Source organism: Coenobita brevimanus, chromosome 6 (genome assembly GCF_032717465.1).
Source record: "Coenobita brevimanus isolate Jiangsu-jjx chromosome 6, ASM3271746v2, whole genome shotgun sequence".
Taxonomy (NCBI): domain Eukaryota; kingdom Metazoa; phylum Arthropoda; class Malacostraca; order Decapoda; family Coenobitidae; genus Coenobita; species Coenobita brevimanus.
This window is the reverse complement of record NC_136959.1, coordinates 41,156,337-41,183,893: the sequence shown is the minus strand read 5'-3', so window position 1 is coordinate 41,183,893 and position 27,557 is coordinate 41,156,337. Positions and strand designations below refer to the sequence as shown.

Genomic DNA, 27,557 nt, shown 5'->3' with positions numbered 1-27,557 from the left:
AAATTTTTCTATGTGTATATATATTCCACTATACGACTGTACACTCAGAAGTGTAAGTCTGCCTAATATTTCACCTCTTCTTGCGTTTCTCTGCTGGCTGATATTCCTCAACTGAGAGAGGTTGGTGTGTTGTTCTGCCTATGGCTTATTCCCATTAATATGATATGCCAGGGAAGAGAGTGAAGGACATGCTCCAAGTGCAAAGTAGACGCAGTGGAATAGTAGGTGCACCTTGTCCTTAGCAGTATTTGGCTGGTCTTTTATATAAATTTCGGCCTTTGTAGTTCAAACCTGGAGTCTATAATTTAAGTTAGGTCTAAAATTGCCATTTCTCCACCTTAGATGCTCAACTGTAACAAGAGACGAATGCTAAAACAAACTGCTAGTTAGGAAATAGTGTAAGAAAAGAACGTGTCCTGCCACTGACCTCTTTCAAACGACTTCAGGATTACGAAGATTTTTCACCAAATTACGATGGACGAACTTGGTAGCGGTAAGGTGATAGTTTATATTGTAACCAAACAGTACGGTGTTTGGTTGGAGTTATAGTAGTGGTGTTTGTGTTTATTTTGCACACACACTCACACACACAGTACACTACAATACGTGTGTGTGTGTGTGTGTGTGTGTGTGTGTGTGTGTGTGTGTGTGTCTGTCTCTATGTCTGTCTGTCTGTCTGTCTGTCCGTCAGTCCGTCCGTTCTCACCGCGCTGCTGCCAGACTGGCCACTGTATAAAGCACACCACACCCACCACACTGCCTCTTCATTACCACATCACATCGCCACATCCACACACTGCAGTCCACCTCCAACTCATTGTCTCTCACACTGTTCGTCTGCTCTGTCTCCATTACACCCACACCCACCCACCGCTGTCTCTCTTGTGTCTGTAACTTGTATCCTAATTTCACAGTGCCGTAAATTGTTTATATAGAAGGATTATTCCCATAAATAGGTATCCTGTTCATAAACAAGACAGAACAGTGCCAGACCTGAAGAGGTTCCATGTCGGGCCGACACTGTTGTACCTTAATAAACGAAATCTCCATAGTATAATGTTTCCATAATATACTGTGTTATAGTTCTTTTACCTTAAGCTGACACGGAATTTTGTTCTTCGGTAGCTTATTTCACGTTGCTCTGTGGCAGAAAAAGACAATGCTTTGTCTCTACATTCATTCCATAGCACATATTCTTGACTAGAATCACAGTTGTTAATCCGTTGTCAAAACTCAGCATTCAAGGTTGAAAGATGAATGTTTTTGGCCACGTTAGAGTGAAATGGGTATATTTAACAGCATTGCCGTGGTCTTAGGAGGCTTTTAAGCACCTCTTAATTACAGCTGCGTTTTTCATGTAACAAATCAGTGTTGTGTTTATCTAATCCCTGCAGGCCGTGTAGATCTTTCATAATATTTTTACTATCTCCAGGCGACCATTTTTAGCTTAGGAGAGTTTGTACTGGAAGGGTTGGTTATAGCCTTTATAAACCCATTCATAACGAGCAGTCTTTTCTATACTCAATAATACCGTCTGGAGGCAGGAAAAATAAGCTACAATAAGACCTCATGCTAGTGCAGGGCTATGCATAGACATTGAATTTTATTAATAATTAACAAAAACCTATTAGTGTGCTGTATGCAGGAAAAAAAAATGGTAAGGAAGAAGTGGTAGGGAGTGTGGCAAACAAAGGGCACTCCAGGCCACTACTGTGTTGGCACTGTGTTGGCCTCATGACGGTATCATTGACCAGCTAGGTACTGTTTCATGACTGCCGCCTCACTTTCACTCTATCCCTCCCTCCCTGCCTCACCATTGCCTCGCGTGTTTACTCTGTCCATCCCCTAAACATACATACATACAGTACATATGAGTTCATACCATGCTTTCTCCCACACTAAGGCGTGCATGCCCGCACGAACACACACACACACACACACACACACACACACACACACACACACACACACACACACACACACACACACACACACACACAAATCCTGTCTCCATATGATCCTATGTTGCCATAATTATGTCACAAACCACAACGTCCATTCGCTTCCCACACAGTCCCATTACACCTACAATTTTTCAGACCCACACCTGCCCCAAGCTACATCTACCCCACACAACACCTGTTCCCACATCACACCTCCCTCTACACCACACCTGTTCCCACACCACACCTGTTCCCACACCTCACCTGCCTCTACACCACACCTGTTCCCACACCACACCTGTCCCCACACCACACCTGTCCCCACACCACACCCGTCCCCACACTACACCCGTCCCCACACTACACCTGCCTCCACACTACACCTGTCCCCACACTACACTTGTTCCCACACCATACCCGTCCCCACACCACACATTCCCCACACACCTGCCCCCACACCACACCTGTTCCCACACCACACCTGCCCCACACACCTGTCCCCACACCACACCTGTCCCCACACCACACCTGCCCTCACACCACACCTCCCCCACACCACACCTCCCCCACACCACACCTGCCACCACACTGCTTCTGCCTCCACAACCACAGCTGGTCGTACCCACATCTCCCATACTCACATTCACAACTTTTCAAAACCGTGCTTCCCCTCCTCACACTACCTGGCCCGCACCGACACTCATTCTCACCCTTTGCTTATTCCTGCTGCCACAACCAACACATCCACAACTGCTGATGTAATCCTGTTCCCACCCATACCTGTACGCACTCCCACACCTGCTGCCCACTACCTCTCCCCTCAAACACAGTGCCATCATGCAACATCCGTACCCACATGCACCCACACTCACCCAGTCATCCACACTTCCACCCCCCCACTCCCACCCCCCCACACACACGTAGGTGCTCACCCTCAGCCCCACCCTCGCACTGCCATTTTCTTTGTCGTAATGGCGCCCCATAACATCGACCCTGGCAATAATCCCAAACTCCAGGACATTAAATTAAAAAGTAGCCACATTTACTTACGATTTTCCCATTGAGTTGCACCAGGTGGCATATTTCCGGATACGCTAGATTCCTTTTTCTCTTTAAATTATTCGTTCGTTTTTATTTATTTACCGGTGTTTTATTTATTTATTCAGTAAGAGCATTTTGTATTTTCAGAAGAGTTTCCTGACCGTCGTTATTAAGAGATCAGTCGCTGTGAATCATGAAAAAAAAAAAAATCTGGGTTATATTAATCTCTCCAAACACGAGGACGTCTTTCTAACTTTAAAAAGGCGTCTGGTAAGGAAGGGGGTTCATTTACGCCATGTTTTTTTTTTTTTTTATGTGTCCGACTCTGTGCATAGGCTTCACAGCCTGCTCCCAAGGCCCAGTAGTCGTCCTTCATACCATACACCTCCACATGTCACCAATTCGGCGCTAACACCCACCGTCCATATTGAATACATGCTAGGGCTGTCTCATACAGAACTGGTGTACTGGTATTAGCGGGGGTATTTTTACGACATGTCGGCGGGTCTTCTGGTAGATCAGTAAAGTCTGATTTTATGAAATTCAAATCCTTAAACTGTTCTTTTCCCCAGCGGGGATTTGAACCTGGGTCCGGTAGGACTGCAGGCCACCTCTCTACCGATTGAGCCACTGCCTCCCCGTCCAAGCTTGAAAAGTCTCTTTTAAAATTAAATTAAGCCATTGAAAGTAACGGTAATGTAAGTTACAGGATCGGTGTGAAATTGTGAAGCTACTTCCTTAATATTAATATCATCGTCTGGTGATAATAAAGATAAAGTAATTAAAAGATTTCTTTCGTCCTCAGATGGTTTATTCTTTTACTGACACTTTTGTTTAACCTTTCTGAAACGATATTTTTGTTCAGTTTAGGAGAGAACCTTCATAATAGAAAGGTTTGTGGAGCTTGTTATTATCCATTCAATCAAAGAGGTCCCTATTGACCTGAAAAGAAATCGGCCCGAACTAGTCGGAATTAAAAAAAAAAAAAAATCATTCGGCTGAAGGAGATAACCGAAAGGATGCGTAATGTAGAAAAAATCCGAGACCTGTCCCTGTATCCCTTATGTTGTGGCACGCCTGCATGAGGGCTGGCCAGACACGATTCCCGGATAATGGGCTACTTCCACAAAGCTTCAGACATTACAGGATCCAGACCTCAGTTACATCCTGTTTTTAATAAGGAATATTATGAATGATTATCACTTTGTTCGTTGTTGGTTCTTGTTCCTGAGATTATATATAGTTTCACTCAGTGCTGTAGCAAAAGGATGAACTTTCTGTATTACTGCATCAACTCAGTGCTCTTTGACATAATCCTTGTTATCCTGACGTCTTTTTCCCACCTAGGGATAGCGTGAGGGAGAATCCAGAAAACAAGGAAAGAAGAGTCACAAAGAGCTGTCTACAGCATGCTTAGTGAAACTGGCCACATACTCTCTCTCCATTAAGGCCCTGGAAATCCTGGCTCTAACCATCTGCACATATTTTTGAATTATTTTTCTTTATACCTACTTGTTGTTCATTATTGCTAACAATGTATTTTTCCTTTGCAGGTAAGTTGATGCAGCGAGAACGGGGAGACTCATGAAACAGTAAGCAGAATTTCAAGTCCACATACGTTAGACCGAGGCCACTTATATCAGCTAAGATAGTTTCAAGGCAACTCCGATCCAGTTTGGTCAGTTCGGGTCCATGAAGGTCCGTGAAGGTCCAAGATCGGTCTGGGCTTATAGGTCAGGTCAGATCTCTTGTGGCCACTGCAGGGTCATTCAGTGGCTTCACATCCATTCCCGGCCTGTCTTGTCAATTTTAGTCCATTCAGCTAAATGCAGAAATATCCATCCCATATCACGACCAAGTAGATTAAATTAAGGCAATAAGTTGCGCATGTCACCTCCAGGTCACGTCAGCTGCAACTGATTCATTCAGGTCAGTTGACACTGATTCAGGCTCATCTTGGGAAGTCAGGTACAAAAATTAGCCATTCCCAGGTAGTGATGTCCAAGATATGACTTTTTTTTTTTTTTTTTTGTGGGGAGAGGGGAGGAAGCGACTGACAAACGAGTGGGTTGAATGAGCTGAACGTCGACTGGTAAGTTTTAAGTTAAAGATTTCTTCTCGAGGATGAAATGAGGACGGGGTACTGTAGTAGTAGAGATAGGCGGAGATGGTGGTGGATGGTAGGGTAAGACAAAGGTGATATCACTTATAAAAATGGATGTTACAAGATAAATAATCAACACGCCCCACACCGCCAAGCGCAAGAGACAAGTACCACTAACATTTTCATGGGTGTTTTTCTTGGAGATTACACTTGGATGTTGTGGTGAATGTTTAATTGTAAGCTTTCCCCAAGAACAAGAAAGCAAGCACGTGCTGCTTTCGTACACCTGGCATCGTGGGACACAGGTGATAAAGAAAATGACATTCCGTAGACAAAAATACAGGAAGACTCAGAGGACAGACACTAACATCGGCTCCGAATTCGTAAAGGACTCTAACCGTTTTTTACGATAAACATATCCTCTATAGCAGTTATATATTGTCAGTGAACCATTTTGTTTTGTCGAACTTTTGAAGTCATTATTCCTAGTTTGGTTCGGCAGTGTTTGGCAACTGTATGCAAGTAAAGATTAAATCATAAACAAGCACACTTATATTGAAATTAAGCTTAAGAAAGTGCATGATATCAGGCGGATTATAACAGTGGGGGACAAAAGTTTGCATACTATTCCACTGCATCTGCTTCACACTGAGGGCACATTTGTCACTCCTCCCTAACACATCACAGAAAAAAAAAAAATCTGAAACACATGCTAAGCCTCTCTGACCTTTGGAATATTAGCCACACACACACACACACACACACACACACACACACACACACACACACACACACACACACACACAAGTAAGAAGCAGAGGAGATGATGTTAGGTGAATTTTTGTCCCAGATTGTACCAGTGTTCCCCCAGTGACAGTCTACAAATGAGATTCGCCGGTGTCGTGACTGATTAGGGTGGCTGTTGTGTAAGGTTCGTGATACGGGAGATTGGAGGGAGGGAAAGGGATAGAGAGGAGAAATACCGGTAAATAAAATGTCCCTAAACTTGCTGTGAAAATGCGCAGAACTGTCACTAAACACTACAGTCTCCAGGAAATCGCAAAGAAATGTAGCAAAATTCCAGGATATCGTTGCAAAAAAGAAGCCACCCAGTTTGCTCTAAAAAAAAATCCAGCGTTGTCTGTAAGCAATAAAACCTTCAGAAAATCGCAAAGAAATGGGTTAAAATTGCCAGGATATCGCTGCAATTCTGTAAAAAATATCTCTAAATATGTTGCCTGATGGAACTAAGGGGCTCTACATTAGGTGCGATGTTGTTAAGCACCAGATTTTCCAGAAAGTTACAAAAAATTATGGTCAAGTTGCAAAGATATCGCAACATTTAGCTGTCAAATCGCTTAAATGGCAACTTTGGAAAGGGAGAATAGTTGAGAGAGGCGGTGGAAGTGAAATACAGATAAGTTACGAATACAGAGAACTAAGGAATGAATGCCAGGCAAAGAAACAAAGGAAAGGAGGAAACGAGGAAAAGAGGAAAGTGAAGAGTAGGATTGGGGAAGAGGAATTAGGTCAAAAGCAAAGATAAACAGACATCAAAGGGAACAAGGAACAGAAGAAGGAAAGTTTGTAGAAAAACAGAGGAATGAAAGAAGGAAGAAGAAAGGAAAGAGTATAATAAGCGCAAGGAAAATTAGATAAACATGAGACGTAGGGAGAAGGAAGGGGAAAGGAATGATAGGAATAGAATGAGTGATGAGACAGGAAGTGAGCAGGAGACGTGGAGAGAGGAAGGGAGAGGGAGAGAACAAGGAAGAGAGGAAGGGTAGGAATAAGGAACAAGAAATAATGAGTTGAAGGGAATGTGGGGTTAAGGTGAAGCAGCTGCAAATCAAGACAATGGACACACACACACACACACACACACACACACACACACACACACACACACACACACACACACACACACACACACACACACACACACACACGCACGCGCACGCACGCGCACGCACGCACACACACACACACACACACACACACACACACACACACACACACACACACACACACACACACACACACACACACACACACACACACACACACACACACACACACACACACACACACACACACACACACACACACACACACACACACACACACACACACACACACACACACACACACACACACACACACACACACACACACACACACACACACACACACACACACACACACACACACACACACACACACACACACACACACACACACACACACACACACACACACACACACACACACACACACACACACACACACACACACACACACACACACACACACACACACACACACACACACACACACACACACACACACACACACACACACACACACACACACACACACACACACACACACACACACACACACACACACACACACACACACACACACACACACACACACACACACACACACACACACACACACACACACACACAAAGAATGTCATGAACGGCAATGGGACTGAAAGTAAGAATAATGTGAGAAACAGGTAGGAGCAAATGAATATAAAGAAATATTAATAAATGAAACTAGCACAAAAATAAAAACGAGTGAAAGAGAAATACGAGAGCGAGCAGTTTCAGGATTAGGACCAATAATAAGTGCAGCAACACACACTGGGCAGGACATGAAGGCTGGCATGGAAGGACAAGTTACTAGACAGGTTGGACAGAGAACATAAAGAACACACAAGCAGCAGGAAAGAACAGGGTAGAAAAGAGCAGGGAAGGGCAGTGCAGGGATGGAAGGTAGGAGAAGGCAGGGAAGGAAGGTAGGACAATATAGGGAAGGAGGGTAGGACAGGCAGGGAAGGAGGGTAGGACAATGCAGGCAAAGTGGATAGAACAGGGTAGGGACGGACAAGGTAAAGCAGATGCTGTTGATAGAAAAGCTGTGCAGAGTAAGACATAAAGGACGTGTAGAGTGGAGGGAAAGGGGAAGGGCATAGCAGGTGAGGCAAGAGCGTCGTGTGGATCCAGTGGGTTCTCACGTGTGCCTGCGAGGAGAAAGGAGGAGGGGGTAAAATAGGTCATCCTCTCCATGTTCATTCCTCTTCTGCCTCCTCCTCCCCCACACTCACCTCTCTCTTTACCTCCCTACCTATCTGTATCCCTCCCTTAACATTATCCCCCTTTCTTTACCTAAATACCTTCCCTCCCTCCCTCCTCTTTTAATCTTTCCTTGTTCATGCTTTTCCCGTCTGTCCCCCTCCCTCTCCCTTTACCTCTCTCCATGCCAGCCTACTTGCCTTTCTACATCTGTCCATCGTCCTCAGCCTGTCCTTACCCAGAAATGAAGTAGGGATATGGACTGTAAATTCCACGGTTGCGTGTCTTAGGCACGGGGAAGAGTGGCAGAATATGACTATGTGCCTTAATAATCTTTGTGTAGTAGATTGGTACTTACCTAAGCTTTCTTCCCTGCCTTCCTTCCCCTTCCCTTGTTCATGCCTCTCCTGCTTCCCTTTCCCTTCCCTCCCCTCCCTCGCCTTTCTTCGTTGCACTTTGTTACTACCTTCCTTCCCTTCCACCATCTTCTTTCTCACTCCTCCCTGGTACTTTCTCTTTTATCTTATCACGAGCATTTCTCACCATCTTCTCCATAATGTCCTCTCCCATTCTCACCCTCACCCTCAGTTTCTCCTCTCACCTCTTTCCTCACTTTACCTCTCCCCTCTGACCTCACTCCTCCCTCTTCGTCACCTCATCTCTCACCTTTGACCTCACCTCACCCCTCCCCTCTCTCCTCTTTCCACTCCCTTCTCGCCTCTCTACCATTCCCTCTTCCCTTTCATTTCCCCTGACCACAGATCTTCTCACCTGTCCCTTCTCTACTTCCCCTCACCTTCCCTTCACCCACTCCCTCTTCTCTCCCCTCATCTCACCCCTCACATCTCTCCTTTCCCTTCCCCTCACTTCTCGCCTTTCTCTTCCCATCACTTTCCTCTTCCCCTCCTCTTTTTCCTCTCCTCCTTTCCCTCTCACCTTTCCCCTCTATCCCCTTCCCTCTCACCTTTCCCCTCTACCCCCTTCCCTCTCACCTTTCCCCTCACCTCTCACCTCTCGCCTCACCTTCCTCCGTGCTCCGTGACCTCATTTCACCCCATCTCCCCGAGTCATGACCTGGTAAGTGACGAAAGAACAGGTCTGCAAACCCGACTTCATTTGCGCTCCAAGTTTTCGCAGAAGTATTTGATTTATCCTCTCGCACGAAAAGACACAGCCACTGAAAAGCCCTTTGATTTTTGGGCGGGGAGCAAATATTTTCCAAAGTTCTTACGTAAATGACGAGGGAAGGAAAATAAGACAGGCAGGAAGTTGTCATGAATTCCAAAAGGTGGTGTTTGGACTGTCTGGGGTATTGATCAAAGTGGAATGGAGGAAACATTTAAAATCGTGTTTACAAGGAAGTCACGGAATGTCGAAGCCAAAGTAGGTCGTGTGTGTGTGTGTGTGTGTGTGTGTGTGTGTGTGTGTGTGTGTGTGTGTGTGTGTGTGTGTGTGTGTGTGTGTGTGTGTGTGTGTGTGTGTGTGTTTAATCATCCCTAGTACAGTCGTTGGCAAGATAGAGCTCTGAGATATTTCCAGCCGAGGACAAGAATGCCAATTTAATGCTTCTAACACCTGATCTGTAAGTTTTTACCTTTGTCTTGGGCCAAATTTTAACTGCCACTATCAATATTTTTCCATATTCTAGAGATTTTTATTGATTTTTAGCATTATTTGTAGCGATTTGTTGAATGATGTGTACTAAGCTATATTTCCTACTAAAGATTTTTCAGAGCAATATCTCTAATGGGTTGCATACAAGAAAAAGAGAGAGCTTCGTGCTGTAGTAAACCAAATGATGTGAGAAAGCGTTTTTGTGTGTACATAATACTGCGACGCCATGACAGCGTAATTATAGCAGGCCACAACTTTTTAGATTTTTTTTTTAGTTAATCGGTCTTCCTTCCTCCATTGTGGTAATTTGGTGGACCATGACGGAGAGAGTGTGTGTGAGAGAGAAAGTGGAGGATAAATAGAAGGAAAGGGAGAGGGTGGTGCGTGCGTGACGATCCTCCTCCTCCTCCTCCTTCCCGTTCCCTTGCCTGACACTGCCCCCTCCCCCTGACCCTCTGAACATCCCTACCTTCTCCTGATCCATACCTCCTACTGCCCTCCTCCATCTCCCTCTGCCTCACCCCCACCTTACACCAGCCCGGGAAAGAGGATATAACACTGTAAGCACCGGTCACTCTTCCTCAGTCAGGGGTAGACAATATTGACACAGTATATTACGGTGCTCTGTTTAACATCGTGATTATGTAAGTCTGATGTTACAAGGTAAGTAAGTATTGCCGTATGACTGTAATGATAAACATTTCCTTAGCTTACCGTATAGATAGATTGTTCGTGTGTCCGACTCTGGGCATAGGCAAGACCATTTCCAGTTATCCCCGCCGTCCTACCAGCCACACACCTTCGCAAGCACCAAGTTTACAAGTACACTGATCCAACCGTAGACATACATGAATAAGCTATTCCGAGTTATCCCGTGCATTGTGTATGACTAAGACCATTTGAATTCACAGGTTAAAGGGTATGAAAGAACTGCTACATATTTTTCCATGACCTACAAATATTGCTGCATTTCACCATAGGGAAAAAATTAGAAAATCATTTTCGTGCTCCTCAGGACCGGGCAAAAAAAAAAAAAACGGCAAAATATAAGAATGCTGGAGAATATTGGTGAAAAGTAAAAAAATAATAATTCGTTTACTGAGGTAGAAGGTGTTAGAATAGTAAGTTGTCACAGTATCTGGACCCCTGATGTACTGACACAGGTGCACAGAAGCACAAACCTTATAGCTCTTCCTACGTCATCAGGTTTTAATAGGAAGACTTCCTCTGATATTATAAGTTTTGGAAGTACAGAAATTTAAAAGCATTACAAGCGACTGGTGATTTCGTAACACCTCATCCTTAACGATTGATTCTGCACATTTCACCTCACTTTCCCAAAGAACGACCTTTCATTACTGGAAAATGGAAAGTTTTTTTAAGTTAATCCAGAGATGATGTATGTATGTGTGTCTAGCCCTGTTTTGCACGGTGTTGTCTTTTAATGTTATCCTTGCCACCAGACTAGATTATACAGCTACACAGACCCCTAGTAGTGGATGCATTAACCCCTTCACTACGATGCAGTCTGTATTATTCATTCTTGGTGCTGCCAGATCAACGTAAAAAAGACGTTTGGTTGTGTTTGGGTTATTGAAGCCTATATTTAACCACTCCAGCTTGAAGTCTTCCCTAAACTGAGTGAAATTAAAGATGGCAAGAGAAGAATTATAATACGTCGTTATATCGAAGAGGTTAATATTTCTTCTCCCGAGGCATCGGTCTGCTCCTCCACGATCACCCCAGCCCCCCTCCACACTGCTCTCACTCCCACCTGCTGCATTTTTCCCTTTTACGACACGGGTGGAAAAAGGAAGATGATTTGTAATGTGTTTCTCTGCAGGATATATGATCAAAAGTATTATTCCCCTCACCCTACCACCACCAAATCCATCACCCCCCCCACCACCACCTCCATCACCCCCATCCCCCCCACCACCACCTCCACCCCCATCCCCCCCACCACCACCTCCATCACCCCTACCCCCCACCACCACCTCCATCACCCCGACTCTCCACCACCACCACCTCCATCACCCCACCCCCCACCCCCACCATTACCCCCACCCCCACCATCTCCATCAACCCCACCCCCCAGCACCTCCATCACTCCCACCCCACCACCACCACCACCTCCATCACCCCACCCCCCACCACTTTCATCACCCCCACCCCCCACCACCACCTCCATCACCCCCACCCCCACCACCACCACAATCATCCCCACCCCCACCACCTCCGTCACCCCCACCATCACCCCCTTCACCCCCACATCCCCCATCTCGATCTTTCCTTTCGTCCACATTCCTCCTAGTCATCCAGGTTCTAAATTTTTCGTATATTACTCCAGTTTTTTAATATCTCTCTCTCTCTCTCTCTCTCTCTCTCTCTCTCTCATTTTTATTTAGTTTTGCCTCTCCGTCCCTCTCTCTCCTGTTCCTTCTTTCCTTCCTTGTTACTCACATTATTGTATTACCTTCAGTTTTCCTTCTCTCTCTCACTTTAGGCTTATTTTCTTGTCTCAAACCTTCCTCCAGTTTCCTTCGCTCCTTTTCTCATCAACTTCACTCCGACTATGTGCATTTCGTTTTGATATTACTGCCACTAGGCGATTATTATTATTATTATTATTATTATTAGTAGTAGTAGTAGTAGTAGTAGTAGTAGTAGTAGTAGTAGTAGTACTATTACTATTATTATTTAAATTAGGGAGAGATATCTAGCAGCAAATCGGCCAGTGGAGGCGGTGAGCAATTTTTTTTTTTTTTAGAAAGGCTCTCCTGAACTAAAAAAGAAAAAAATGGTGTGGTGCTGACAAAAAAAATGGCGTCATGGTATTGCTGTTGTTAAATCTGCCATATCGTTGTTTCATCCCCAGTTATCTTCATCTATGTCTCTGCTTTCTAATTTCTCTTCAGTTCTCTAATTCTTCTTTATTTCTACTTTTTTCTTAGTTCATCTTTCTTCTCATCTATAATTTCTCGTCGTCTTGCCGATTCTTCTCATTCTTTCACCAGACATTATTTCGTCATTTATCTTTCACTAGGTCCTGTCTTATTATGTGCTTTATCACTCTGCTCATCTTATTACTTCATTTACCTCTGTCGTCTTGCCTCACTCTCATTTCCTGTCTCTGACTTCATTCTTCATCTATCTGCTTCGTAACTCCAAAAACTCAACGTCGTCGTCATCATCATCATCATCATCATCATCATCATCAGCAGCAGCAGCAGCAGCAGCAGCAGCAGCCAGTGTCATCTCTTCTTTAACATCACCCTTTTACTCATCACAACTAGCATCACACCTGTCCCTCCTCCCCATCAGCATCACCACCTTTCTTCCCTCAACCGTTTGCTTTCCTCGTCTTTGCTTCACAGAAAAGTTTTGATGGGTATAACCCTCCCCATAACAACCTGTCTTGAAAGGACCAGTTGCTGTTTGATTTCCACTATGCTCCATTATACCCACCTTTCCCTCTCTCCCGCACCTCTTTCCTCTCCCCCCCCCCCCGCTTTACTCTTTCTTATCCCTCCCCCTCCTCCCTCCTCCCCTGTGTGGCAAGTCCAGTAATGAGTGGTTGTGGGGCGAGGAAGGTAATTCGTCCACTAGGTTGCTTTTCCTCCCCCCCTTCTCTCTCTCTCTCTCTCTCTCTCTCTCTCTCTCTCTCTCTCTCTCTCTCTCTCTCTCTCTCCATCTTACAATCTATATGTCTATCCATCTGTCTACCACAAATCACACTTCTCCCCTTCTTTCCTCCCTTTCCTCTCCCTCTTCTCCTCTCACCCTCTCCCTTCTCTTCCCCCGCCCCAACCCATGCGAGGCTTCATTAACCCGCAGCCCAGAAGATTACTCAAGGTGGCCCGTTTATCACCTTCCACTTACTCCACCACCAGTTAGATGAGGCGCCAGTCAGTTGGGTAGTTAGGCCAGTCATGGTTTAGGAAGGTTGGCCTCCAGTTAGTTGGGAAGTTACGTGTTAGTGAAGCCAGATCCAGTTAGTTGGTTTGTTCATTTCCAAGGTACTTAGTTTGTCCAGCTCCCGTTAGTCAAGGTGGTTAGTTAATCCAGCCCTCGGTTTGTTTGATTAGCTAGTCCAGCCCTCTGTTTGATATTTTAGTTAGTCCAGCCCCAGTTAGTTAGTCCAGCCAGTTAATTAGTTCAGTTTCTAGTCATTTAGTTAGTACAGCCTTTAAAATTTTAGTCGTGTAAGCTAAGCTGACCCTTTGATGACCACAGAAAAGTGAATTATTATACGCAGCCAGACGATTTGATTCTGTCTGGCGATAGGCTGTCTTCGTCTAATTTAATAAAATGTCTCCATTAACCCTGTGACCACGACGAAAAGTTTAAATTCTATAGTGATGCTGGCGTCACATGATTTTATTTAGCTTAGGAATGCCTCTGGTTGTCTAAGGGGTGACCGTCTTACTGCATCACCACCACCACCACAACCATAATATAACAGTGTAACTACCGCATGGCATCATATAACAATTACTCCAGCACAAGAACAGCCACTGCCATTACTATTTTCGCCACTGTTATTACCCTTTTACCATCACAGCCACAGCCTCCACCAGCTTCATCGCAACGGTACCACAGTCACAACCTTCATCTTTTTTCTCACTGAACAACCATCACATCAGTTATATATAGGTATATATATATATATATATATATCTAGATATATATATATATATATATATATATATATATATATATATAAACGTTTACTATTTTCCACTAAGTCCAGCATACAAGTATACAGCACAACTAACAACAATCACCAAAGGTACAGCCTCAAGTAATCACTATTTCACTACAGCCACCACCACCATCGGGTCGTACCATCCTCCACTTTCCCCTACAACCAGCCAGCCATATTGCATGCGTCTGCCTCACCAGTTAACCCAAATACTTCATCAGCCACAAGTGTAAAGTAGTTTCTCACGACTTAAATTAGGTAATTATACATTGCCTGGTTTTACTTGCCACGCATCCACCAGGCGGCTGAAAATTAGGATTGGTAAGTTAATGCCAGAATGATTTTAATTCGTTTGTGCTTTGAGTGGTCTGAGTTGTGATTACAACGTAAATTCTGAAAACAAAAAATTATGTACAGTACTTTACATGATGGATAGCAAGTAACTGATGTAAAATAAAATAAATACAGGAGTAAGTTCGGATAAGCCACGTTTTACTTCATCCCTCTCTTCTCTTCGGTCACTTAATCCTTATCCTTACCCTCTTGTCTCCCTCGCTCATCCTTCTCGCCTACTCATCCTCCTCCTCTCTCCTTTGTTCTTATGCTCCGTCCCCAATCTCTCTTCTGTCCATCTTTTCTATCTTTTGTTCCTTCTTTCCCTCTTCTCTCCCCTCCTATCCCCATCCTTACCATCTCTTCTCCCCATTCTTTCTCTTTTCTCCCTCTCCCTTTCTCTGTTATTCCAGTTTCTCTTTTTCTCTCCTTTTCCACACCACTCTCTACTCTTTCCCTGTCTCCCCTTTCCTCCCGTCTCCCGCCACAGCATCCATCGCCGCCACTTTACAGCCGTGGTAGTGGGTGGGTGCCGTGGTGGCCGTCAGAGAGACCACATCCCCGCCTATCCCTGTCCAGTTACGGCCCTCACTTAGCCTCGGGGGGCGGCAAGCTGCTTACCTGCAAGAGCTACCTCTCACAATTTACCTGGAGAGCTTACCCTTAGAGTTTACGTGTGAGCGCTGAAGAGTTTACCTGGCGAGTTTACCGCGAAGAGTTTATCTCACCTCCCCCTTAGAAGTGAAGAGACATTAAGATGATGACGGTGATGATGATGATGATGATGATGATGATGATGATGACAGTAAACTAAAAGCTGAGTTTACCTGAGAGTTTGCTTGGCGAATTTACCTGAGAAAACTGGCAAGTTTACCTGGAGCGTTAACCTGGCGAGTTTACCTGAAGTGTTTTTCTAGTGGATTTTCCTGCAGTGTTGAATTGGTGAATTTACGTAGAGAATTAACTCTGTGCAGTTTGTTTGGAAAGTGTAACTTGGAGACCTTACCTGAAGACTAGACCTTCGAGTGTTTACCTTAAGAGCTTACCTTATTTTGGGGGGAATTACCGGGCGAATTTATTTAAGTTAATTGGCCTTGCAGTTTTACCTGAGCGAATTCACCTGAGATAACTTACCTAAGGAATTTACCTGAGAGGGTTTACCAGGGCAAATTTGTATGAGTTTACGTGTGAAGGGAAAGGGACGGGAAGGGGAATGAGGTGTGTGCCTGGGGCGTGGGTAGAGATGACATATGCTTGAGTGGCTTGTTAGTTCAGGAGACGGCTTGTTGGCTTTACTGATGGCTTGTTGATACTGAGGGTTCCCTTCTTAGCGTCGTTTTCGCGTCAATTAACGAAGCTCCGTAGCTCTTCTCCCTTCCAGTTTATATTTTTTGCGCGGTAGTTTGTTCGTGCATGATGTTTATGTAATGTGTCAGTATAAGAAAGACATAAATAGCATAGAAGAGAATGGTAAGATGTAATACGGTCATAGGGTCGTATTCTTATTACTCTGAGAGGCTTTACAGCACCTCTTTCTTAGCGATTTATCTTGAAATAATAACTCTCTTATATGCTGTCTATGTTCGTGTAATGCTGACAAACGGCGTACGTAACACACAAGGCAATATTAACTTGCCGTAAGCAGAAATAACCGGTCAGGAGAAGGTACCAAAAAGCTTCTGAGCCGACGAGGATGGCCTCTGGTATCTCGGTTGCCCCGTCGCTCCGAGGACGTGTTTATTCTACTGTATTCTTACCTATCTTTCCTTGGGGGAAGCAGCCTAGGTATATAGACAGATAGAGATTCTTGCCAGTTCAGGACATTTCAACAGTGTTACAGTATTGAAGGCCCTACTGAGGCTGTGTCAGAAACTTCCGTAGATGGGAACAAAAATCCCAGAATGATAATGACAGATGTCAGTGATGTCTGCGTCATCCTCAAAAGACAAATAAAACACACACAAAAGAAAACAGTAAAGTGAAGTATGCAAAATTAATCGCTGAGGAAGGTGTGTTGGAAAGCCTTGTGATCTGACGGGATTACGGTTGTTGTTGTTGTTGTTTAGAGATTCCCTGCACCTATAGTGCTGGCCGGGCCATACATTAGCCAGGTAAGTGGGGAATGGGCTAATTAAAAAACAATAAGGGTGGAGGACAGGACCTCTGGATTGCCCAGCACACACGCCCTGTCTCCTGGCTGGCTTTGTGGTGTTTGTGGGATTACGGTTCGTTCGTTCGTCCGTTTAAAGTTTTCTGCGCCTATAGGGCAGGCCGGGCCATCTATTGGCCCGATCAGTGTGGGAAAGCTTGAATAGTAACGGGGAAGTTAGGGCACGTGCACTGAGGTGCCCCAATGGGCTCACAACACACTGCGGTTCTTCTACTGGCTTGGGGTTACGGTGGTAATCACTTGTTTTTGAAGATATTGACTGCGTAATTGATGATTGCAGTTTGTTGTATTCATTAAATAATGGTGGCTTTGCTGGATGTGACGGTGGCTTGTGGGATTTGAATATGGCTTGCCGATACAGAGTGACTGCTTCCGTATTCTCGTCAAACAAGGAGGCTTTGTAACACCTCTTGCTGACCACTCTACGTTTGTACACTGCACGGTAATATGCTTTTGTATGTTATGTATGTCCACATGTAAATGATATAAATGGCACAGTAGAGAATATTTAGGTGTACTAGTTAAACTCAGTGTCATTTTTTTTTTTTTTTTAGTACTACAAAGCCTAAGGCGACGAAAATACAGTCCATAGTTTGCGATTTTTTTTGTTTTGTTTTGTTGTGTTGCCGATACTGAACCCCTTCAGTTCGATGTTTTATTGATTTATTCTTGCGATCTCTATTATTATTTTTTTTTTCAGTTTTGATACTGCCTGTGGATAATGAATAAATGAAGCTGTATCTAATCTATCCTCTTCGAAAAGTATCCCCAAAAGTGAACAGAATTTTTTTCAAATCTCTCCTCCTCAAGAAAGTCTCCCCAAAACTGAACAGTTTTGGGAGGGGATAATAAAAATGAAACAGATACGTCATGGGACTGAAGAGGCTGACCGAGTGCATCTGATGGCGTGGTTTGACAACTTATTCGTGCTGCTTCCAGACGATTTTATTCAGCATTTGAGACACCTTTCACACTAGAGGGATACAATACTACCTTTGTTATCTCCGTCAGTGCTGGGGGGGTTTGGTAGGATGCAGCTGGGGTAATATTGATAACGTCCTCGTGGTGAAGGGGCTAATTTGGGCGGCATTTCAATATACTGATTAGACAATGACTTCCAGGTAAAAGTGACGCAACTTTTCTGCTGCAGAGAGAGAGAGAGAGAGAGAGAGAGTGTGTGTGTGTGTGTGTGTGTGTGTGTGTGTGTGTGTGTGTGTGTGTGTGTGTGTGTGTGTGTGTGTGTGTGTGTGCGCGCGCGTGCATGCGTGCGTGCTGTAAAAAGATGAGTTAACCTCGGCAACCCCATGGCGGCGTCAGTGAACCCTCAAGGAACCGGTATCCTAAAGTTTATGAACCTCGTCTATTGAGCGGGAAGCACAGGGTACTCGGCTGATCGCTTTTGAGATTTCGTAACACATTTTTGTTTGCGACTTATTCTGCACAGTACGCGCCAGTATCCTCTTGTATGATGTTCATGAATACTGTGTCGATACTTAGGCGATATAAACAGCATGCAAGAAAATGTCAGTGAGTATTGTGGAAAATAAGTCGCTGAGGAAGAGGTGCTTGGAATACAACCCAAGTTTTACAGTACCGTAGTGTATATTATTACTGTAACTCTTTTAGCTCAGTGGTCTTATATTGTGTCTTATATTGTTGTTGCCACCTCTAGACTCTCTTGTACAAGTTAAGGATGCTTCGAATTGTAGGAGTTATCCTTCACTAGTCCCTTTACTGCCAGCTAGAGTATCCGCCCTAAGTCAAGGAAAACCGTCTGATGGAAACAAGATTACGGTGATAAACATGTCAACTTTCCGACATCATGAAAATCGTTCTAACCCCTTCACCGCAAGAGGCCACATCATAGCTGAATAAAATCATCTGAAGGTTGGAAGAATACGATAACAAATGCGTCGTCGACCTGAAGGGGATAATTATAATTCACCTCATGCCTCTGTAAAGTAGTAACACCTATCTGGTCAAACGTGCCTGTGGGGGTTGGGATGAGGTGGGGTGGGGTTGGAGGGTAGTGTGGCTGGGGAAGGTTAACGTCCCCACATCCGCATTTAACCTTTGGAGTCAGCAGACGTCTTTTGTGTCTATGCTTCCTGCTGTCAGAAATTTTTATCTAACTAAGGGAAGGCTTCGAACTGGAGAGATTCGTTGTAGCTTTCACTAACCCCATCATTAACAAAGGTCTTTCCCAAGCTCAGTTACAAAACTAAAATGAATACTAGGTGACGGGAGTAACCATGTTAAAAGTAAAACAGTAGCGTGGATGACCGGGCTGGCCATAAGAGAGGGACTGAGATTTTCTTCGGCCACTGCCTGTTGAAGACTGGGTGCTGAACCACTGGTAAATTTATTAGCACTGGTTCAGAACAATACTCTTCTTCCGCACTGGAGGCCAGTGGTAAAAAGCCATGAGTAAAAACAACCCTCTGCTTACACACACACACACACACACACACACACACACACACACACACACACACACACACACACACACACACACACACACACACACACACACACACACACACACACACACACACACACACACACACACACACACACACACACACACACACACACACACACACACACACACACACACACACACACACACACACACACACACACACACACACACACACACACACACACACACACACACACACACACACACACACACACACACACACACACACACACACACACACACACACACACACACACACACACACACACACACACACACACACACACACACACACACACACACACACACACACACACACACACACACACACACACACACACACACACACACACACACACACACACACACACACACACACACACACACACACACACACACACACACACACACACACACACACACACACACACACACACACACACACACACACACACACACACACACACACACACACACACACACACACACACACACACACACACACACACACACACACACACACACACACACACACACACACACACACACACACACACACACACACACACACACACACACACACACACACACACACACACACACACACACACACACACACACACACACACACACACACACACACACACACACACACACACACACACACACACACACACACACACACACACACACACACACACACACACACACACACACACACATGCCAGCACACTCCCTTGCAAATGCATATATTTTTATTTGTGTATTTATGTATTTATTTATTTATAAAGCGGATAATAGAAAATATCGTGGCTAACTTCAGTCAAGAATTTGTGTTTGGGTCAGGAGATACTTCCGGAAAAAATAAATTGTGATAACATGGCAGCCGCTAAGATTGGTGTGGCCACACTGACACTGCAGTCTGGCGGTCAGGGGGAACGGGGAAGGGAGCAGCACAAATGGAAGTGCTTAATGTTGACATATTATGTTGGTGTACACAGTGAAAATATAGCACTGCCACACACCGTATATGTTGGCCTACCACCTCACTGACTGATGGCACGGGAACTAACCTGCACCACCACACACACGATGGCTGGTACCCTGGCAACTGGGGGCTGCAATAAATAACTGATGGCTACTTTGTTTTGCTTTCACACACACACACACACACACACACACACACACACACACACACACACACACACTCTCTCTCTCTCTCTCTCTCTCTCTCTCTCTCTCTCTCTCTCTCTCTCTCTCTGTACTGAGAGACTGAGGGAGGAGGTGGTCAGGGGGATAAAAGAGCTGTCTGCTTTCTGAAATGGCAAGAGTTAGATTCCAGCTTGGGCCAGGAGAAAGTATGATTATATATTTTTGTTCATACAGAATTTACTGATCTTCAACATGACCAATTGACCTGCCATAAAATCATCCCGCTAAAAACCATCATACCAGTCCTAAAAGAGACAGCCCAAGCCTGTACTGTATGTGATCGGTGGGTATTAGTGCCGCAATGGTGATATGTAAAGGTGTGTGGCACGCAGGAGGACTGCCAGGCCTCAGGAAGTATAGAATCAGACTCAGAAACCAAGTTAAGTAAAATCTTCTAGTCAAAGCAGAGCCACAATAATTTAGATTCTTGGCGTCTTGAGACTGAAAAGGTTAATGCTTGTTTATTAAACAGACAGGAATGCCTACAGTTGTTAGAGAAACATCTTACGAGGACAAACATTTATTGGTATTTTACAACGCTCCTCTTTACAGAATTTTATCAAATTCTAAGATATTGCCAAGGCACAAACTTCTATGCCCCAACTGAACGACGATAGGACAGATTTGCAGCTCACGTTTTGTCTCCGTTCTTCTAACTGTCACTGTGCCTGGGCATATACAGTGCCGTGGAGATGACGTGTATGTTAGTACCTGATAATGCCCTGTAGAATGAAACTTTGTACAATACCAGTAAAGGTTTCTCATCATTAGATGCTGATAACACTTGCAGATGATACTGATGATTGTATGATTGTCATAAAGTGGATAAATGTTAGCCTCTTCGACCTGAGAACGTAATGCACATTTTTAGTGCTGTTAGATTATTAAGTTCAGAATAACATTTCATTAGTAAAAGGAGATAATGATGGAAAATATGTAACCCCTCAGGTTAGAGAAGTTTCTCCGAAGCTGAATAAAATCGTCTAAAGTTAACAGGAATAAGATATAAACTACTGTACATCCACAGGTTGAGTGTGACTTATGGGGACAGGTAAATGTAATAAATCCTCGTAAGTTTGGTAATGGTGATGATAATGATGGTGGCAGTAATGGGAAAGGTGGTAGTGAAGGGAGCGGTTAATGATAGGGAGGGAAAGTAATGGCTGTGAAAGGGATTGTTGTGTTAAACTGCAGGGAAAAAGTTGACGGTAATCCTAGAAGAAACTGACACAGAGGACATAAAGGCTGACTGTAGTGGTGGGAAGGGTTGGGGAAGTGACAGTAGCGAAGAGGAACTGATGGTAGTGATGGTAAATGTTCGTGACAATGACGGAAGCTTCAAGGTAGCGATGATGGTGATGGGAAAACCAAAACCACAGTAGCGGAGCCGACAATATGAACGCCACACCTGACAATATCTGTACGAGAACCTTCTTGCTTTGATATCTTTGCTATCTTAATCTTCAGCTCATAGAATTAGATACAGCCAGTGTCTTTTCTGTAACGAAGAATCTTTAATGTACCGCTAAGTCTGTTGCTGTTTCCTTCCCTTTGTATCCTTTGTATTCATTTGAGAACCAACGAAACAGTAGCACAACCAATGACAGAGATGGAGTAACTGAAACTAAATACAGAACCGACGATAATGACAGAAGACTTGGCATAACAGACTGACGACAGTGACAGGAGAACTGGCATAACAGACCGACGACAGTGGTGGTAAAGCCTACACAGCTGTTGCAGAACCGACGACCCTAAAGGGAAAACCGAAGCAACGGCAGCAAACACAACAATAGAAATGGAAGAACTGGCAATACAGATACGAAAATTGATTTAAAAAAAAAAAAAGTATGGGAATCAACAGTACAAATGGGAACAAAAGAAAACGAAACATACAAGAATCAACAGTATACAAGAACCAAAAAAATATAGACAACACTAGACAAGTCTGTGTGTGTGTGTGTGTGTGTGTGTGTGTGTGTGTGTGTGTGTGTTGCAAGGCTGTGGGAAGCGCGGTTTAAGCCTGACCACAGCGGCACTCATTACCCGGTGGCCAGTGCGGGTAATGGGGCCAGTAAGGCAAACACACCACACTGTTGACTCCACTTCCGCCACGCAGTACCGCTCCACTGCCGGTAAATAAGGAATCGACCCAAGAGCTTACCTATGTACACAATAATCTTAAACGTGGACCTCGGGATGCGTATCTCTCCACCCATCCATCATCAGTCCTCATCACCAGCACAAGGGTACGGGCTAGACATTGAAGTGGGTTGGCCAGTGGTTCGTCCCTGAGCAGTACTATGGGAACAATAACCCCCAACCATTCCTCTTATTTAAATCCCTTGTGGGCCACACCCGGTTGAAGAGACTATCACCTCTAAACCACTGGCGTCTGATTGTTTGCAGTATGGTTACCACCCAACGAATCAAATGGTTTCCTGGGTGTAGGAAATCGTTTACTTTGTCACTCAAGCAGGATACGTGGCACTATATCGAATGAGTGGATGGTGGGCTCCCTCATTTACCATGAAACCACGTATAATTAGAGGGTTTTCCTTTTTATCAGCCTGTCTAAAATACTGTGATTTGTTTGGTTTCTTAAAAAATGGAGCTGCCTCAAGAACTCAAGCTTAAGTACACAGTCAACTTAAAGCCTCTCAGAAGCACCTCTCTCCACTCATTAATAATTTGGGCGATTTTGTTTGTTTATAATCATAACAAATGTTTACCTTTTCCTAATTAATTCTTCAGTATTCTGGCATACAATATAATGTTTGTATTTTAACCCGTTCAGGTTGAAGACGTATTTTTTTATTTAATTCTTGCTGCGTTCAGACAAGTTAATTCAGTTTTGAGACATCAGGCTGCGAAGGACTTATGGAGACTAGCCCAGTCACTACAAATGACCTCTCCGGTGCTTAACTAATGGACGGGGGCAGCGGGAATGAAGGATTAAATGCGTCATCGTAGTGAATTGATTAACCCTTCAGTCCGATGACCTATTTATTTCAGTCTTGGGATCACCAGACGACTTCATACAATTTAGGAGAGACGATTTCGAACTGGAGGAGTTAGAAATGCTCCCAGTCAACACATTTCGTACCGGTGCTCCATAAAATCGTTGATAAAAATCGTCTGGTGTAGCAAGAATAAGATGAAAAATACACCCCTGAGATGAGTGGTTGACCCTTTCATTACGGTTACGTATAGTTTTTTTTTTTTCCTTGCCATCCTCAGACAATTTAATTTACCAAAGGGCAGATATTTCGAATCTAAAGGATAAGATAATAGCTTTAATTAATCCCTTCACTATGAACAGAATAGGTACATAAAGTCGTCTAGTGGTGTCAAAAATAGACTAATAATACACCATCGTGCTGAAATGGTTGAAGGTAATATCGGTGGTTGCTCTTATGCCCGTGTTTCCCTCAGTCTCTGGCACTCTTAGTCAAAAGGGCCATGAATTTTTATGCGATATCAATTTGCGAGTAGAGTGAAGCGTGGCTGAGGGGAGGATGATCAGTGGCGGCAGCGAGTGAGTGAGGAGAGGCAGGCGAGATGTGAGGAAAGAGGGAAAAATATGAGAGGGAGATGAGGAAGAGGAGAGTGGAGGTGAGGATGTGTACAGGAAGGAAGAAGAAAGGATGAAGGGAGACAGGGGAGGCGAGAGGTGTGAGGAAGGTAGGAGGAAGGATTGATGTGAATTGGAGACGAGGAGGTATGGGATAGTGAGTGAGGTTAAGAAAGGAAAGAAGATATGGGAGATAAACATAAAGGAGATTGGAAGAGAGGTTGTGAATGGAAAAGGGGGAGCAGAATGTGAGGGAGAATAAACTAAAAGGTATAAATGAGGATGTTGGAGGAAAATGAGGAGGTAAAGAAGGGAGCGAAGGAGAGGATATGAGGAAGGTAAGAGAAAGGCAGGCTAAAGGAAGGAAATAAGTACGGTTAGTGAGAGGTAGTGAGAAATTGTGTGAGGAAGAGAGGATATGAGAAAGGGGGGAGGAGGTAAGGAGGAATGGTAAGCAGAGGAGGATGTGAGGAAGATCAAAAGAGGGGTTCAAGGAAGTTTGTAAAAGACAGCTAGGAGGCAGAGGAAGGGAAAGGGGCGAGAAAATGTAAGGAAGGCAAGAGAAATGGAAGGATGTAAGAGAGATATGGTGGTGGGAGAATGAGAGGACTTGATATGGATGTGAAGATAGGAAATGGGGGATAAGTAAAATGTGAGGTAAACAGGAGGAAAGAACGATATAAGAGGGAGAGATAAAGTGGGAAGTTGAAAAGGAGGAGGAGGGGAAGGAAGGAGGGAGACATGACAGAAATAAGTGAGAAGTAAAGCGGAAGACATAGGAAGAGAAGGAGGGAAGAGGAAGGAAAGAATGAAAAATTAGAGGAAGATGACTGGGAACTGCGGAAGATTAGAAGACTGAGAGAAACGAGGGATTAAGGAGAGGGAGAGAGAGGGGGGGGTGAGAGAGAAACTTTCACGGTGCAGACTATTGTCACGTGAGAAAACAAGAGTAAATTAGTAAGAAAGGAAATAAGAACATAGGCAAAGCAGGTGTGAGGGAAAACAGGATTCTAATTAAAAGCAAGGAGCAAACGTGAGAGAAGTAGTTAATTAGTAGCAGAGGCATTGCCACATGTTTGCCTTCTCACTACTTCGCTGTGAACCAGAGGCCCACTAAACGATTGACCAAGCAAACGTTTAGACAGAACGTTTGTTTGCATGGGGGCGACCTCGTAGTGGTAACGGGAACGCTCAGTCCTATTGCTGCTGTGTGTGTGTGTGTGTGTGTGTGTGTGTGTGTGTGTGTGTGTGTGTGTGTGTGTGTGTGTGTGTGTGTGTGTGTGTGTGTGTGTGTGTGTGTGTGTGTGTGTGTGTGTGTGTGTGTGTGTGTGTGTGTGTGTGTGTGTGTGTGTGTGTGTGTGTGTGTGTGTGTGTGTGTGTGTGTGTGTGTGTGTGTGTGTGTGTGTGTGTGTGTGTGTGTGTGTGTGTGTGTGTGTGTGTGTGTGTGTGTGTGTGTGTGTGTGTGTGTGTGTGTGTGTGTGTGTGTGTGTGTGTGTGTGTGTGTGTGTGTGTGTGTGTGTGTGTGTGTGTGTGTGTGTGTGTGTGTGTGTGTGTGTGTGTGTGTGTGTGTGTGTGTGTGTGTGTGTGTGTGTGTGTGTGTGTGTGTGTGTGTGTGTGTGTGTGTGTGTGTGTGTGTGTGTGTGTGTGTGTGTGTGTGTGTGTGTGTGTGTGTGTGTGTGTGTGTGTGTGTGTGTGTGTGTGTGTGTGTGTGTGTGTGTGTGTGTGTGTGTGTGTGTGTGTGTGTGTGTGTGTGTGTGTGTGTGTGTGTGTGTGTGTGTGTGTGTGTGTGTGTGTGTGTGTGTGTGTGTGTGTGTGTGTGAGAGAGATAAAGAGAGACTTGCTGGAGGAGGAAAAGGGGGAGATATTCGTATGAAGAGAGAGGAAAACAAGAGTAACAGGAGGAAGGGAAAAGACACTTAGTACGGAGAGGAAGGTAAAGAGGGAAAAAGAGAAAGGAGGCAAGTAGAATATGAGAAAGTGGCGGTGAACAGAAAAGCTGAATAAGAGAGATGAGGGAGTAGAGAAAGATAGAAATAAAGAGGGAGCCGAAGAAATGAATCATGAGAAACAGAAAATAACTGCAGAGAAGTTAGGAAAGGAGGAGAGGAAGACAGAGATAAGGAGGCAAGTGAGGAAAGGGAATGAGAGACTGGAGAGCCGTGCCGGGAAAAGGAAGAGGAAACAGGAAGGGAATAAAGGAAAGGAGAGGATGAAGGGGCAGATAAGAAGAGAAGGAAAAGTGAAAAAAAAAAAAAAAAAAAAGGAACTCAAACCTGCTAACCTAATCTGTATTATACATTATTCTTGTCTACTGATTTTCTGTCATTAGTTCACAGCAGTGACCTCGAATGTTTTAATTATCGTCATCTTGATCACCTGTGTTGTCACCATATCGACTGGCAGATCAGTCTATCAGGTTACTTTGATCACCAGCCTTGGGGTGTGTAAAAACAAAGACTTCAGTCGGTTTGTTTTCGCCTGATGGCAACTCCCACACACTGAATACTGAGTCGTGGTTGTATGATAGTCGATGAGCCTTAGTTATGAAGTAGAAATGAGTCTTCTTGGTTACTAATCGTATAGATCCCCCCCCCTCCCAATCTAACCACACTTGGTCATCTGTTGAGCTTAAATGGATTAAGGGATCTTCGTCAGATATATAAACAGATAAGCTATAGTAACCACATATTCTCTGCCTTTCATAAAAGTCAACCAACAAGGGACGGAACCAGAGAGCTGTAAGGCCCACCCGTCCAACCTGTTTTTATCCCTGAATGGCCACTCTACTTCTCACCATTTGTGGGAGGCAGGAAATTTGATTTGGTGCTTCATTTCTTCTTATGCATGTCTTCAAAGTTTTGAGACCTGAGATCTTGCATTGAGTATAATATCCCTATATGAAAAGGGTAAAATGGGTTTGGGTGAGGATTGCTTTCACGATGATGATGATAATGATGATGAATTGTACTTTTGAAAGGCACGTTATCCCCACACTGCAAATCTCGCCTAAGTTGAATTGTGTTGTTTGGCGACAGCAATAATGAACCTAAAACTGACCTAATCTTGCAGAAACTCTTAAATCAATTATGAGATTATATTTTGTGTGAGGTGCGGTTGACATAAACATTGAGACGGATTGTCTGGCATTGAAAACTGACCATTTGACCTTGAGTAATGAATGTTCCTTGTCAGTGCCAGCTGTGGTTGTGTCCTAAAAGAGCTGGATTTATGCTTATCGACTGCACGAGTAGCCGGTGATGCACACCTAATCCCTACCCTCCTACTTGCAACAG

The 27,557-nt window shown here is 44.3% G+C and overlaps 1 protein-coding gene across 1 annotated transcript in view; it reads left to right on the top strand.

Moving 5' to 3' along the window:
- The window catches only part of LOC145401040 (uncharacterized), a 142,107-nt gene that overhangs the window by 34,998 nt on the left and 79,552 nt on the right, over positions 1–27,557 (top strand). The window contains exon 3 of the mRNA XM_080273418.1: positions 2,100–2,243. Within this exon, the coding sequence (XP_080129544.1) occupies positions 2,100–2,243 (144 nt within the window). The remainder of the gene's footprint in view (positions 1–2,099; positions 2,244–27,557) is intronic.